The 14,520-nt window shown below is 42.3% G+C and overlaps 1 protein-coding gene across 16 annotated transcripts in view; it reads left to right on the plus strand.

The window, feature by feature from the left end:
• Nucleotides 1-14,520, plus strand: part of ESRRG (estrogen related receptor gamma) — a 393,435-nt gene that overhangs the window by 105,279 nt on the left and 273,636 nt on the right. The window contains exon 1 of one of the 16 annotated variants that reach the window (XM_018921271.3): nucleotides 5,963-6,104. The exons of 14 other annotated variants lie outside the window; for them this stretch is intronic. Coding sequence is in view for 1 of the 2 variants with exons in the window: in XM_018921263.3 (XP_018776808.1) it covers nucleotides 6,075-6,104 (30 nt within the window). In the remaining variant the exon portion in view is untranslated. Of the gene's footprint in view, nucleotides 1-5,962; nucleotides 6,105-14,520 lie in introns of those variants that run through there. One more of the 16 variants, XM_018921263.3, reaches the window with a different exon arrangement.

Raw genomic sequence — 14,520 nt, forward strand, 5'->3', positions numbered from 1 at the left:
CAAGAATACATCTCTCCATTCCTTCAAATTCTTCTTGAGCTGGGACCTCCCATCTGCCAGTTTATTGTTCTTCTGGCCCATTAGTTTTTCCTCCAATTCTTTTCCCATAGCCACATGGTTTTTTTATAGAATTTTATCATGTGCTAATAACCAGAGTATCTGAGCTCTATCCATGAGTGTATAAAGTGATGTGTCCAACTGCTGTGATGCCTTTTTGTTTTACCTCTCCTCTTTCTTTGGGGAAAACAGTGTGGGGTAAGGTGTTAGGTTTAGAATTTTTGTATTGCTGTTAAATACACCTACACGATCATTACTCCCATCACCTTCTGCCTTTAAGGCATCCCCTGAACCGTCCTCTTTGGACTTTTGTGCTGCATCTGTTCTTCAGGGAGCTGCCCAGATTTCTTTTGCTGCTCTCTGAGAAGAGAGTGTCCATGTGGAATCAATTCTCTGAAGCAGGTGTTCCCAGACCCTCTCCCTAGATGCCATTGCTGAACTCCCTTGTTCTACACTCCCTGCTCTGTCTTGCTGCTTAACCCTGATGGTCCCAGAGATCTTCCATGATCCATCCCCTTATCTATAATTGATCTTACAGGGGCCACGTGGCAGCTGAAGCATTTGTACACAAACTTCATGTTGGGATTTGTATAATAGAAAGTATTTTGCTTTGCAGAAATAAAAGAGCCATAGTAGTCCAGGTGATAAAAGAAGTGCCTGCCTCCTTGCTTGGGTGGCTCTCCTGGATCTCATTCACCCCTTCTTGGCCTACTTTCCAGCTCACAGCCATCTCTCTTGGTTTGTTCTTGGGCCATATGAAGCTTTCCATTCCAGAAAGAAGCAAAACTCTGACTGTTGTCAAAAGACCTTGGCATCAATGAAATTTTTACCTAAGTCTCTGCAACTCACCTTTTTGTTGTAGCAGATATTCCCATACAACTGCTTAAAAGTCACAGTTGCATGTGTAAATTTTCCACATGACTAAGCTCTTGTGCACCTCAGGAATCCTATTAGAGATTTCCACATGAGAAATGACTGGGTTGCAAGTCACAAAACTAAAATTGTTGTCCCATCCTATAAAAAAACCCTTTGGTGTGTCTGTGTGGGTAATGCCTGTATAGGTGTGTATCTACAGAAAGAGTTGTGTTTGATGATATTTCCTCAACAGGAGATTACTTGCTGCTGTTCAGAGGTCATTGAGTGACCTGTAAATTCTGCTTGATTAAAACATGCTCAGTGGAGATCACAGTTTCAGATTAATAAACAAATGCTGACCAAACTGGGCGTGTTTGTGGTATTGAACCAATAGCATTTTAGTTTTGTATCTTATCTTTTGTATCTTTAATTTTGTATTTTAAGAATATGTATATTAATCCTTCTGATTGGTTCTTTATCATTCTCTATACCTTAAAAAAAAAAAATCTTTCTTTATAATGCTTTAAGAAATTTAGTAGTGTAGAATCAGAACTCTTCTTTTTGCAATTATCCTTAAAACTGCTATTGACTTTTGACAGGATTAGAGGTCATGTTAGGGAGCCTGAGAAAGTGGTCTCACAGCACACCCAAAGTCTGATTCCTAAATAACAAACCTTGTCAAGTCAACTATTTCCGAGTCACGCTTTGTTCCATCCTGGCACAAGCCAGACTGGGACAACAAATTGTATCACCAAAGAGGCATGACATGAGCCGTGCATGTATTTTCAACAGCCTCTGTATTGCCATGGCAACAATAGTTTTAATTATGGAGAGCCAAAACAGTAAGTTGTATATCAGATGGGGCTCAGTTTTCCCTGTGGACAGAACTCTGATTAGCCACTGGAGAAAAGCTTTGTATCTTGGTTTTCCTTCTAGTCTGGGTTTTATTCTCTGCTTCAGCAGCCGGCTTGTTGTGTTCAGCGTGTGAACTTGGAGAGGCTGCAGCCAGCTGGAGGACAGTGGCACTGAGGGGCATGAAGTGACCCTCCTGTCTCAGGGGCAGCCTGGCACCGTGCTGGTTTGGGTGTTTAGGAATGGCTCTCTCACTAAAGGACTGCTCTCGGCTTCCCTCTAAACCACTGGAGATCTGCGGATTTGGAAAGGGCTGGTGTGAAGTGATGTCTAATAATCGGCCTTGACAATGTTCAAGATTGTGCTTAGGGGACAAACAAGGACTCCACTTCAGCAGTACACATGAAAATTTGCAAAGCAGATCCACATCTACATCCAGCTGTGGGAAATAAATACATCTGCATGGTAGGATGCAGTGGGGGTCAGGAGTGGCTTTTTTCACAGTGGCAAGGGTGTTGTTCAAGTCATTTCTCCGAATGGGGGTGTAAGGATAGTGACCAAAAGTGTGTATGTCACTCAGTAAATTCATAACAAGAGAGGAGAAACTTCATTGATGTAAATCAGTGTGGATATATATATATATATATATATATATATATATATATATATATATATATATATATATATATATAAATCTATAAATCAATTATGTGGCCTTCTAATGCACCAATTTCCTATTTTGTTTGAATGCTGGCCCTTGGTGGTTATGGTAAAGCTTCTTCTGGATTTGTGAACTTCCTGGCACCGTTAGAAGAGTAGTGAGATTAGAGAAGAAACAGAGCCCTGTAACTTTTGTGTGGATCTGTTCTGATCCTCTGTGATTCCAAGTGTATGTCTTCATGATCATGGGTCTGAGGCACTGTCATCAGGAGATCAAGGCCAGAGACACGATATCACAAAGAATGAGAACAGCAAGATCACATTGTTAACTAGAAGTTCAGTTATTCAAATGTGGTTCCAGAATGTAGGAGGCTCAGCAAGCATGTAGGCTAATATTTAGACTTGCTGAACCTGTAATCTCACTTCTTACAGTGTTACAGCAGCTTTTTTTTTACAACACACAACCCTGAGCAAGTAATTAACTGATGATTTTATTGTTGCTTCACGTGTGCTTCTTGAAATGTAAGAAGTCCTTCCTCTAAGATTTTAATTTTGGAATTTGAGATCATAAATTAAGTCCTCTTATGAAAGAAAATAAGAAGTTTGCTGTTGTTTTTAATAAGATTTTATGGTAAGTATGGCAACGGCAAGTCTGTCAGCCCCAGCTTTACTGCACGTGTGTAGCTCTGTGCTTTGAGACCCTTGAAATATCTGGTTTTAGGACATCAGCAGGGGGCTAATGAAAAGGCTTTGTTGATTTTAACGAATTGCAAGCCACTGTAGCCAAAATAAATATAATCTGCTTTTTGGATTAGTTGTCACACATGATTTTACCTACTAACAGTGATTAAAGAACCCTGGTGGACCAGAAGCATAGCTACTCTCTGGTGACTCTTGCTAAAATAGCAATAAACAGAAGTAAATAAAGTGTTAGGGCATTAGTTATCTTTAATAAACACTGACACTGCATATAATGTTTGGGAGGAGGCTTCAAAAACCTCTGTTGAGTACAGACAGCAGTGTCACTCTTTCTAGCACAGAAAGCATTGATCATTTTAGATGCCTGGAAATTATGGCATGGCCAAGCTGTGTTCTTGTACCACTGGGCTGCTGTCCCTCCTTGAGAGGTGCCAACCCAACTGCACACCTGATGGAGGCCTTCATCACTCAGCCACTTTCATCCAGCAGCAGACACCAGAACCAAAGTTGAAAATATCCCAAACTGGAGGTATTATGACAGGAAGATGAAGGGAGTGTTAATTCCTTGTGTAATTCTGCAACCCCTGAACTGCTGTAATTCCATCCAGTTAATGAACGGAGGGTTGGTGCTGGTCTCTCTTACCTTCATCTGTGTAAGCTGATGAACAGAATTACTTGCCCCTGCTGATATCTTTTATCCCTGATATTTTCCCAGTAATCAAGGGTGGGTGTGTTTCCTGATCCCCTTCACATTTGTTGTGAGAGGCAACAATTACACTTGATGGTATTGTACTATTCCTTTGGACTCATTGTTGCTTTTAATCAGTGGAGAGAAGAAACAAAACAAATGAAAACATGTTTCTTCTTCCAAGAGGGAATTATTGCTGCAGTGTTGAATGTTGGGAATGATTTTAGGTTCTTTTGTGTGTGTGTGGGGGGGATGGGGGGGGGGGGGTAACACCTTCCTGAGAGTGGCTGAGACTTGAGAAATTTCCCAAAAGTGACAAAGAAATTTAGGACTTTGGAAATTAAAAAAAAAAAAAAGTCAAGGGATTGAAAAACATTAGAAATGTTAGTTTAAGGAAAATCCTACCAAAATAATGAGAGGGTGTGAGCTTTCTAATGAATCTTCAACTTGTATTCATCTGTTCCTAATTGTACACCCCTGGAAGGCACATGGCGCTGTTCTACGAGGATTTTATCTTTTATATGACAGCTACAAAACTTCAAACTCTTCAAGTAAACATCCTCAGGCTTTTTAAGAATTGTATAACTCCTTTTTGATGTATGGAGTTGGATTCTTGTGTGGTGTTTTCGGTGAAGTCATCCAGCAGTTACAACCCACTTCTGGCTTCATAGTCTCTGGAAAAAATGCTTTGATACCATGCTTGGGAAGGGAGTATGACCCACCAAGGACCCATCCTTCTCTTGGCTGGCAGTCATTAGGAGTTTGGAGACTTGCCCGATGGTGTAATTCAAGTCTTGACTGCATCTCTTATTGGTTAAAAATAGGAGCCAACTCCAGCTCATCAGTTTTTGCTAAGAAACTATTGATTGTGATTAGCAAGCTTAAAAATAATTACCTTGTGTGTTCATTGCTATCTTTGGACATACTCTCATATTCCTACTGTTATAGAAAGTATTGAGCAGCACAATAGAACGATTTGATGACTAAGGTGTTACACTGAGTGGGCGGCAGAAGGGTATTGAGCACGTCTTAATTGTTCCATCTCCTTGGCATGGAACAAACACACAACACCTACACAGGGGAGAAAACCCACTGGCCTTGCTGGACAATACAAAGTGAGCTATCCCTCATGCCCTTGTTCCCATGGGGGAGGGTGTATCCAGTCTTTCCCAGTTGCAGTCATCACTTTCACCTCCTCTTTGGCAGAAGCCACAAGCCCACCCAGCAGCACAGGGGTAAAACAGTGGTTTGCTTAGCACCTGGGGAAGGAGGGGATGAGTTTTACCTGGGTTTTAACACCTACTTTAAAAGCCTGGTGGTGCTGATTCATACCTGGCTGCACTTGACCCTGAATGACTGACTCAGTTAATGATAACTGAAAGCCTGTCTGCCTCTGGAAGGTGTTGTTCTGTAGCGGGGACAGTTTCAGCTAGCAGATGAATTTTAGTTCCTTAGAGCCCTGTGTACTCAAGTGAACCAGCATCCACTTCAGTCTGCTCAGGCCTGGGCCACCTGCTGAGAGTGTGAGAAGAGCTCCCTATACCTGTCAGACTCCTAATGCAGGTCAGTAGCCACTTCAGGGGGGCACCTTCTCCAGGCTTTAACTCTTGAGCACCTCTGGAAAAGCTGATTTCTTGCTGTGTTGTTCCTCTGCTGAGAGAGCCAAGGAAGAATAGCTTCTCTCTTTGAGTGTGGTGTCAGAAGTTGGGTGGTAAGACTGCTGCATCTGTGTGTATAGATATATGTGTGTGGTTTTTTTATGCCTATGGGATTGCTTTACCCTCTTTAGGTTTCATATCTCCTATGAATTCGTCAGGAATTTAAAATCCATACCAGTCTGTATTTCAAATCCATGCCCAGTCTGAGTTTGCATTTTCAATTTCTATTTCTCCTGAAGGTTTGCTCTCTTATTTGAGGTTTGCCCCTAGCAGGGGGCAAGTTGCCCCTAGCAGGCACCTTGCAGATGCATGGCAGATAATGTGAGTTAGAATGTCAATTATGGGGTGTTTTGCAACCAGGGCTGCTTGCTGCAGGGCTGTGCCTATGAAACATGGTCTCATTGCACAACCAGCTAGTGATGTGTGGGGCAGGGTGCAAGCTCTTCAGGCCAGCTGCAAGTCACGTGAAACTGAGCATGTTTGCATGTCCTGGAGAGGGATTTATTCCAGCTTTTTGTGTGTTAGTGACAGCTTTTGAAATTCAGAGCTAGAATTTACCCACGGGGAGGGAGGAAAAATCACTTGGTGAAATATTTCCTGGTGCAATGGTCTTCAGGTCAGCACAGGTGGGAGAGGTGAGTGCTGGGTCACACCAGAGTGACTTCCTCATGTGGATTTTGAATTTTGTGATTTATGTTGCTTCAAGAACGTAAAAATAATGAATCACAAGGCTTTGGTACAGTAGCAAGGGAGACTGTAGGCATGTTTGCTCTGGTGTGTGTCAGAGGAGGAGATGCAGATGGACTGCAGCTGCAGCTCTGGGAGAGCAGGGCTGGAGCAGGAGCCCTGAGGGCTGGCTGAGGAGCTGGGAACCTGGTGGGGAAGGTGCAGCTCTTTTCCTCTTGCTGCTCGACAAGGGATGTCACAACAGCCCCGAGGAAGGTCTGGGCTGCATGGACAGAGAGCAGGTGATGGTTTGGGGAAAAAACTTCCCTGACAGGAGTTTCTGACAGCAGCTTTATGCACTCAAGGTATTGTTGTTTGCTTTTTAAGACTTTCTAAGTGACTCTAAATCTGTGTACTGCAGTAATTTCTCTATAAATATCTGTGTAAACTCTCAATAGACTCATACACGTAAGCTATGTATTCCAAACAATTTACTTCAAAAATATTTGGCCTAACTGAGAAAAATATTGTTGGAAGAGCTATTTCTTTCCCCTGCTGTGTTTAAAGGGGCTTAGGCTTGAGTCCTTAAATTCAGCATCCTTTATTAGCATGATTCCAGGATTCTCAAGGATTTATATAAGAGCTTGAAACATTTAAAATGTTTGTCACATTTGAAACCAAATGCTACAACTTTAAAATTTGATCTATTGGGCTGTGCCAGAGCTAGAAGTGGAGGTTGTATTGCTTTCCTGTGGTTTGAGTACCTTCTCCTTCACCCAGGAGACTGCAACGTATTTTTTCGTGTCTGGCTGTCTCAGATACTTACGTGGCTGCAGCCACTGCAGTTTCTGAATGTTTCACAACACTTTGGGGAGAATGTTATTACCTTACACATATCACTGGCTCATGAATACTGAGTGCCACAGATGAACTTTGACAAGGTGTTTGGTACCTTTTTTTGGAAAGAAGGGCATGGTTTTAGAGCAAGTTTACTAACATATAATGAGCAACTGCAGATTTTGCACTTCAGCAGGGAATGCTGGGCTGAAATCCATCAGGTCTGCGCCCTGGAGAAGCTGAGCTAGTCACAAGTCCCCCATTTACTTATTTGCCATGTGAATATAACTGTTAGACAGCCTATTGGCTATACAAGGAACTTGTGATCTTACACAGTTATATTTAACACTTTTCTTGTCAGAAGCAGTGAGAAACAGGGAGAAATACTTCTGCTTGTATGTAAGCTGATGGCTTCGAGTCAACTACAGCTGCTAGCCTGGCAATAATTTGAATTGTTGCAAACACATGGAAAGAGTGAAATAGAAGATACAGGGAAAAGAAAATAATCATCACCAGGGATGTTACTTTAGAATAATTTTATTAAAAGTTCATGTTTGAAGTGATGTAATCCTTTTCATTCTCTGTATTTAATTGTCCTTCTGAAGCTTGGCATAGCTATTCTGATGTGCAGCAAAAATATTACATCAAAGGTGAACGTTTGAATCCTGGCTGAAAAATAAAACAGAGCAGGGGGGAGAACCCCCAAATGACTAAGAGTTCTTGAAAGTAAAATATAAAAGAAAATAATAATTTCTCTCCCCTGACAAATAGTTCAAAAAGTAGCCAACAGTTTGGATCTGGTATGTCACATTGCATACAAATGAAGAAACTGTCACCATCAGTTTCCTTTGAAACCTTTTGATCTTATCTTCTATAGTAAAGGGCATGTGACTTGATCAGGGCTTCTCTTCTCTGATATACAGTCAGAGTCCTGATCTACTGAAATATCTGTGACAGATTTCTCCACTCAGCTGATAGTTCTTTTTTTCCCTTTCCCTTCAGTCTTTGTCTGGGGTGGATATGATTTACCCTTCCCTCTCCATCCAGGAAAGCATGTTTCCTAATTTGGCAATTTCCAGTTAATCCTGTATATTAGGTCTTAGTAAGAAGTAGTCTTACACCTTCCTCTCCACTTGCCAGGCTGGCTTGTTTTTCTAGTAAGAACAGGAAAGTGGAATTATGATCTTTTGTAAAGACACATTAAACACTCAGTTCTTCTGAAAAGTCGTGGGATATGTGTTCTGGCAATTAAAAAAGGATTGGTTTACTGCAGAATACCTTTGAATGGAGGATTTGAATATGCATAGTCAGTAGTGTCAGGGGACAACAGTGAAAGGAAAAGCTTTCTAAAGACCTCTGAAACTTAACAAGCACAGTTTTTGTGAGGTATTTGTATTTTTAATGCAAGCTATTATAGCTAATCTGCTTTTCCTGATAAATGTTTTGGTCCAGAGCTAGTGAAGTCAAGGAAAATCTTTCCAAAGGACTAAACTTTGCTACTGTGGCAATTGATGGCAAAGCTATTTTTGACTTCTCTGTGGTGAGACTGCTCTATGAGGGAGAGTTGAAATAAGAATTAAGCCCCAGGAATAAAGGGTAAACAGAACAAAACATCCTTGGGTCCCTGTGTTGTCACTGCTGGGCCTGGCTGCCCAGCTCCCCTTGTAGGACACCCTTCTTGGTGGTGGTGGTCACAGGGTGGTTTCTGCCCATGCTGGGACCCCAGGAACAAGTTTGCAAAATTTGTGAGGTTTGCAGCAGAGACAGAAAGTTTGGGTGGGTTTTTTTTTTTTTTGTTTGTTTTTTTTTTTTTTTTTTTTTTTTTTTTTTTTTTTTTTTTTTTTTTTTTTTTTTTTTTTTTTTCCCTCCCTGTGGAAAGTGAGCAGTGATTGAGATGTCCAGGATTTCTTTCTACCCACACTTGCTAATTAGAAAAAATGCTGGAGTTGCTGAGTTGAAAGCAGTGTTTAAATGGGTGAAGGTTACTGGGCAGTGTTTGCACAGGAGGTCAGGCTGGGTGATCTGGCTAAGCCTGCAGCCAGCTCCACCCTGGAGCATGAGGTGCAGCCTTGCAAATGGGGAGTTCTCAAAGAGAAACCCAAAGGTTTCCAAGCTCATAGGAGCAGCCATGGGCTCCTGCTGGCCAGAGCAGGCTCTGCTCCACTTGGTTTTCTGCCTGGCTTCCTTAGTGGCCGTGTCCCTGTTAGGAGTGAGGAGCTGAGAGAGACTGGAAGCAAGGCTGCAGCGTGCCAGCTCATCTGGGAGGTGCAGCTGGGTAAAGTGCAGCAGCAAATCCTTTGCAGTGCTGGTACTGAGAGCTGTTTCAGAGAGTGATTTTGCTCTCTGGTGGTTTTAATGCCGCACACAGGTGTGTTTGCATGGTGAGTGTCCCTCTGCCTGCTGAGGCGGCTTGTGTCACTGTCCCCCAGAGCTGGAAAAAGGTGGCTGTTGGGCTGCTTGTACAGAAAGGTTCCTTTTGGAGTGTTTGTGTAAAAATCTGGGAGAACCAAAATACGTGGGACTGGTCCAGCAGCATGTTCTCTTGTTGCTGAAGTTCTCAGATCTTAGTTCCTGGTTGAGCAGAGTAGGAGAGCATGTCAGGACATCTTGCTGGGCCCCAAATATGTGCTTAGGAGGGTTTGCTTCTGGGCTGGCAGGGAAAGCTAGCAAAGCTAACTTGACTTTTTCATCTGAAGAATTTGGCTCTTCTCATGTCTGGGCTTTTTCCTCTTCTGTTGTCTGTCATGTGATGAGTAAGAGCTGGTATTCAGAAGTGGTGCCTGAAGAGCGATGGGTTTGGTTGCTGAGTGGAGCTGAAGGTCCTAACAGTTGGGATCTTGGAATGCAAATAGCATCCAAAAATGGTTTTGCCTTTTATCCATTAGCACAAACAAAGGTCAGATGTTTTAGCTATCAACATGGGTGAAAAATCAGTCTTCCTGATGCTCCACAGGACTACCAGCTCAGTATATTCTGGATGTTTCAGCTCTGGATTGTGAAAGGCCAGGGACAGAAGCACCAGGAGGTTGCTTCCCTCTGCAGATTTTTGCAGCCTCTCCAGCATCCTTTATCTGGGATAGGCAGCACCTCATTGGCCAGCTGCCAAGCAAGGAGACCTGCGGGTGGTGCTGAGGGCTGGAAGGAAACCTCAGATGCGGCTGGAGATAAACAGGCTGCCACTGAGACCCTCACTGGTAGGAGAAGGATGGTGGGGACCTGACAGACTCCCTGTTTCGCCATCTAGGGGAGGATGTGGGGGAATGTGATGCTTAGCACTCAGCACCAGGGCTTAAGAGATCCAGAAAACCACCCATTTGCTTTCAAGGCTTATTCTGCAATCAGCATAATTTCTCAGGAGGAGAGAATTTTACTGTGGAACAGAAGGTTGGGGAATGGAGTGTTTGTAAAGGGAAAAGTCATTCTGTTTATGGGCTGGGAGTCAAAGACCTTTTTGGACGCGATCACCTCTGTCTGTTTTGCATACAGGAGGCAAGTTGTTGGACAGTTTAAAATGTTGGCTATTTTATGATAATACTAATAACAATTAAAATATTTTCCCAGCTGTTGGAGGACACAATTTTTCTTTGATAAGCCATTATGTATGCAAGACCAATTGGTAAACTGCAAAGTACTGTTCTGTAATTATTCTCCCCTGTAGCTTTAATGAGGAGATCTGTGTGCAGTTTGATGGGAGAATATACTCTGCCGACAGCTACATCGAAAATCAAGACAGGTGTAATCTGCTTACTGTAGTCTGTGAGTCCTCACCATGTGGCTATGTTATCTCTAGTGCATGTTTATAGAAGGATGCTTGTAAAAGGATTTAATTTAATGGAATAATGGTAACTGACACTATGAAAATGAAGGGGCTCAAATAATATGGTGAGCCAAGTGGTATAAACACTAAAGTAGATGATTAAAGAATTGGTGAACTTTGTCATTTAGTTATGTGAAAGGAAATGCAAATCAAGCCATGGCCTGGACTAAAAGAAAGCATTCTCTGTTACTAAACCAGTCTTAGAACAGACTTTGGGGTGCATGTGGCAATATCTGGTCAGTTGTGCAGATGTGCATGGCTGTCGCTAAAGCTCTGCACGGGCCCATTTCCAGGACCTGAGTCTGAAGAGCAGAATATCTTTTAGAAAGCAGATACTCTGCTGAGCTGTAGCCAAAAGCTGTGGCTTTCTCTGAGGTGGAAGAGTAGTTGTGTGATGAAAGGACAAGTTCAAGCTTTGTTTAGGAATCTATTCTGTGGTGGGGAAGCTTAGAGACTCTCACATGTGATGGGTCTCTGTTTCCTTACCTGCACAGTAATGATAACAATAAACTATTACTAGAAAAGCAGCATAAATAACTCACTATTTTGAAGCCCATCGCAAATTAAAAAAAAAAAAAAGGAACATCTCCTTGCTTGCAGCAGTTGCACAGGATGGTTAATTTGGAAAGATAACATTACTTAGGCAGAACTGTGAATCTAGCTCTTCTTTTCAGAGGCTGAAAGCAATGATACCCGGTCACTCCCTGTGGGTGTGATTTATTAGTTATCAGTCATTCTTAATCACTGGATACTGACATATATCTAACACACTGGAGAGTTTAATATCGGAAAGGATACTTACCATGATTTTTCTCAGCAGTCCATTTTTAAGTGCTGGGGGAGATAATGTGGTGCCAGCACTTTGGTATTGTGTTTCAGATCCTGTGTGACTGTCCTTGAGCATGGAGGATGAGTGCACAGAGGGTGGCAAAAAGTTGTTAGCAAGGGCTGTGCTAAGTGTGGCTATCCTCCTCACTGAATTGCTTGAAAGCCTTTGGCTTGTAGAATTCACATGTGTCGTAACACATAGGGTGGGGTTTTTTTGTTTAATCTTTTTTGTGGTAAGACAAATGAATTTGATGTGTTATTCATACCAAGGATAGTCGAAGTGCATGATTGGACATACTGTACTACTGCATCAAGCAGAATGTGTTTAAAAAAATACTGAGTAGCTCTTCTGCTGGAGAAGGATGGGGATGGGATGGAGTTGGGCATTGCTGTTAATTATTCTTATTATGCTGATCTTGCTCAGATTTTTTGAGTCTGGTGATTGCACTGATAAAGGAGCAGCCTTGATTTCTGCACATATGTTACAGTCACTTGTAAAACTGGGCTCACAGATTGCTCTGAAGCTTTTACTGTTCCTGCAGAACATTTTGGTAGTTCCAGCAGTTTGATCACAAATGCAGCATCTCTCTCTTAATGCTGTGCAGGTTGAAAAAACAGTTGCCGAGCTGGAGTCCCTAAAGAAATTATTAATTATCTGGTTAATGTGCATCAGGCTGTGGGAGTGTGAGATTAATCACCAGTGCTGGGATGAGTTGCTGAAGTGGATTTTGGTTTTTCGTCTCCTGTCACTCGGTAATGGCTTTTCCTTCCTTCACCATCAGCTGAACAGGTGCAGAGGTGCTGTATTTTCATTTTCCTGTAGTCAGGAACAGCCGGTGACCAGGAAAGGCCTCTCTCTCAGTCCTGCTGCATGAGCAGTTTACAGCATGGAGTGCTACCTGCTTCGGATGTTCCAGCTGCAGGAGATGCTCCTACGGCACAGGACTGACCTGAGCCTCTGTGGATAAACACATTCAAACACATGTGCCTGGGGAGGAATGCCAGGGAGGAGTGTTGGGCTGAGCTGGGTCTCGCTCTCCCCAGGTCTCAAAGGGGTTGACTTATATTTGGAAGTGGAATTGCAACTTGACTCCTATTTGGAGTGTATTCATATTACCTGGAATTTTTCAGTAAATGATCATTCAGCACGTCTCCTTTGTTTAATGTAAGAAAAGAAAAATGCACTCATTTGTTGCAAAGATACAGAAGAAGGTGGTTGTAACTCAGTCTTCAGTTGTACCATCCTTAAAGCCAATGAGTTGCATTAATATTCAGATACAGGAGAAGGAGTTGGAGTCCTTTCCTTTCCAGTGGTGGTGGATCAGGGCATTGAGGTGTAACACTGCAAGCACTTGTCCTGCCCTCTTAACCATCAGCAGCTGCCTCAGGAATGCAGTGAGGCCCTAATGTTCTTCCAAAGCTCCCTACTGTTTTACACACATTGCACCACACGCTGTACTGGTGGGTAAAAAAAAAAGAAATAATTTGTCTTTTAAATCTGATAGAGTTGTGTTGCCATTTTAGTCTTGTACACAAAGACATTAACAGCTCTGCCCCAAGGCCTTTAGTTTTAGTGACTGCTCATGGGGAGAGAATGGAAGGTGAGATGGAAGGAGCTACACACCTAAAGCAGAGTTGGTCTAGACTATGAAGTGTCTCTAGTTAAGAAGAGAAGAAGCTGTAGACAACACTGCAACAATCCTTCTGCTAATATGTGCTGAGGAACAGAAGTGGAGTTTGAACCTCTCTCTGTTTATAATCTCTAGGCAATTGAATTGCTTTATCACTTCCAACTACGAGTATTGTTTCTCCCTGAGGAAGTCCTGTGAATAACCACAGACAATGAAATTGAGTTCCACAGCACTTGAGATTGAAGGCCTCTTTTTAACCTTCTACTTAACTACATTGTAACAAGTGTATGGGTTTCTTTTTTGGTCAGTTGGGGGTTTTTTTGTGCGTGTGAATGTGGAGGTATTGGCCCTAATCAACTTATGGGGTTTGTTTCTTCTTGGCTAAACCACTGGTGGTTTTTGTCCCTGGTGAAATGAAAGTTTTTGATTATCTTGCCACTTCAAGCAGGCAGAGGTGCACTTGTATTTGTGATTGCATTGCACTCAAAACCCATTCTTGGGTTTTGATCTCCTTATTGTACTCTCTCAAATCCCTCTTCAGCTAAAGATGTTACCTTGGGAGGGGAAGAGATAGGTGTGCAGTTTTCAGAGAATTTGCTTTTTATAATAGCTGTGTGCTCCACTCTGGAATCCCTGAACAGCCCATGATGGCATAAACATCCATTTGTTTGACAAGCTATGGTATAACTTCACATTAAATGTAGATGACCCATTTGTGTTTGAAACACCCTAACCAGCAAGTCAGCATGGCAGCAGTGGGGCTTTAAATGTTAAGCAGTCTTCAGGGCTTCAGGCTAAGTATTTGCACTGGAGTTGTTTGGGTTTCTGCTCCTTGCAGAGCTTCCTGAGCTTGTTGTGATAACTAAAATCAAGTTTACTTTGTTAAGCTCAGCAGTTCCCAGAACTGAAGAGATAACAGGGGGAAAATAAGACCTTTAGGAGACAAGAAGTAAATTTCTGTCTGTATGGGGATGCAGGTCACTGTCTTTGTATCACTTTTTGATTATGATGTGCCCATTTATTTAGGCATGGTTGTGTGCCCATGCATGTAGGGGTACATGCCCATAGTGATGTACAAATGCAATGCAAAAGGAATGTAAACTTTGGGAAATGTATCAAGCATAAAAGCAGTAACTTGCCAGCCTTTCCTGCAGCTCTGGATCTCTGGTGCTTAGAAATAAGTGAAATAGCATATTTTCAGATGAGTAAATTGTGCAAATTCATGCCTAATTTACACGTATGATCACCTTGACTGCTTGTACAAATCAGGTA

This window comes from Serinus canaria, chromosome 3 (genome assembly GCF_022539315.1).
Source record: "Serinus canaria isolate serCan28SL12 chromosome 3, serCan2020, whole genome shotgun sequence".
Lineage (NCBI taxonomy): Eukaryota > Metazoa > Chordata > Aves > Passeriformes > Fringillidae > Serinus > Serinus canaria.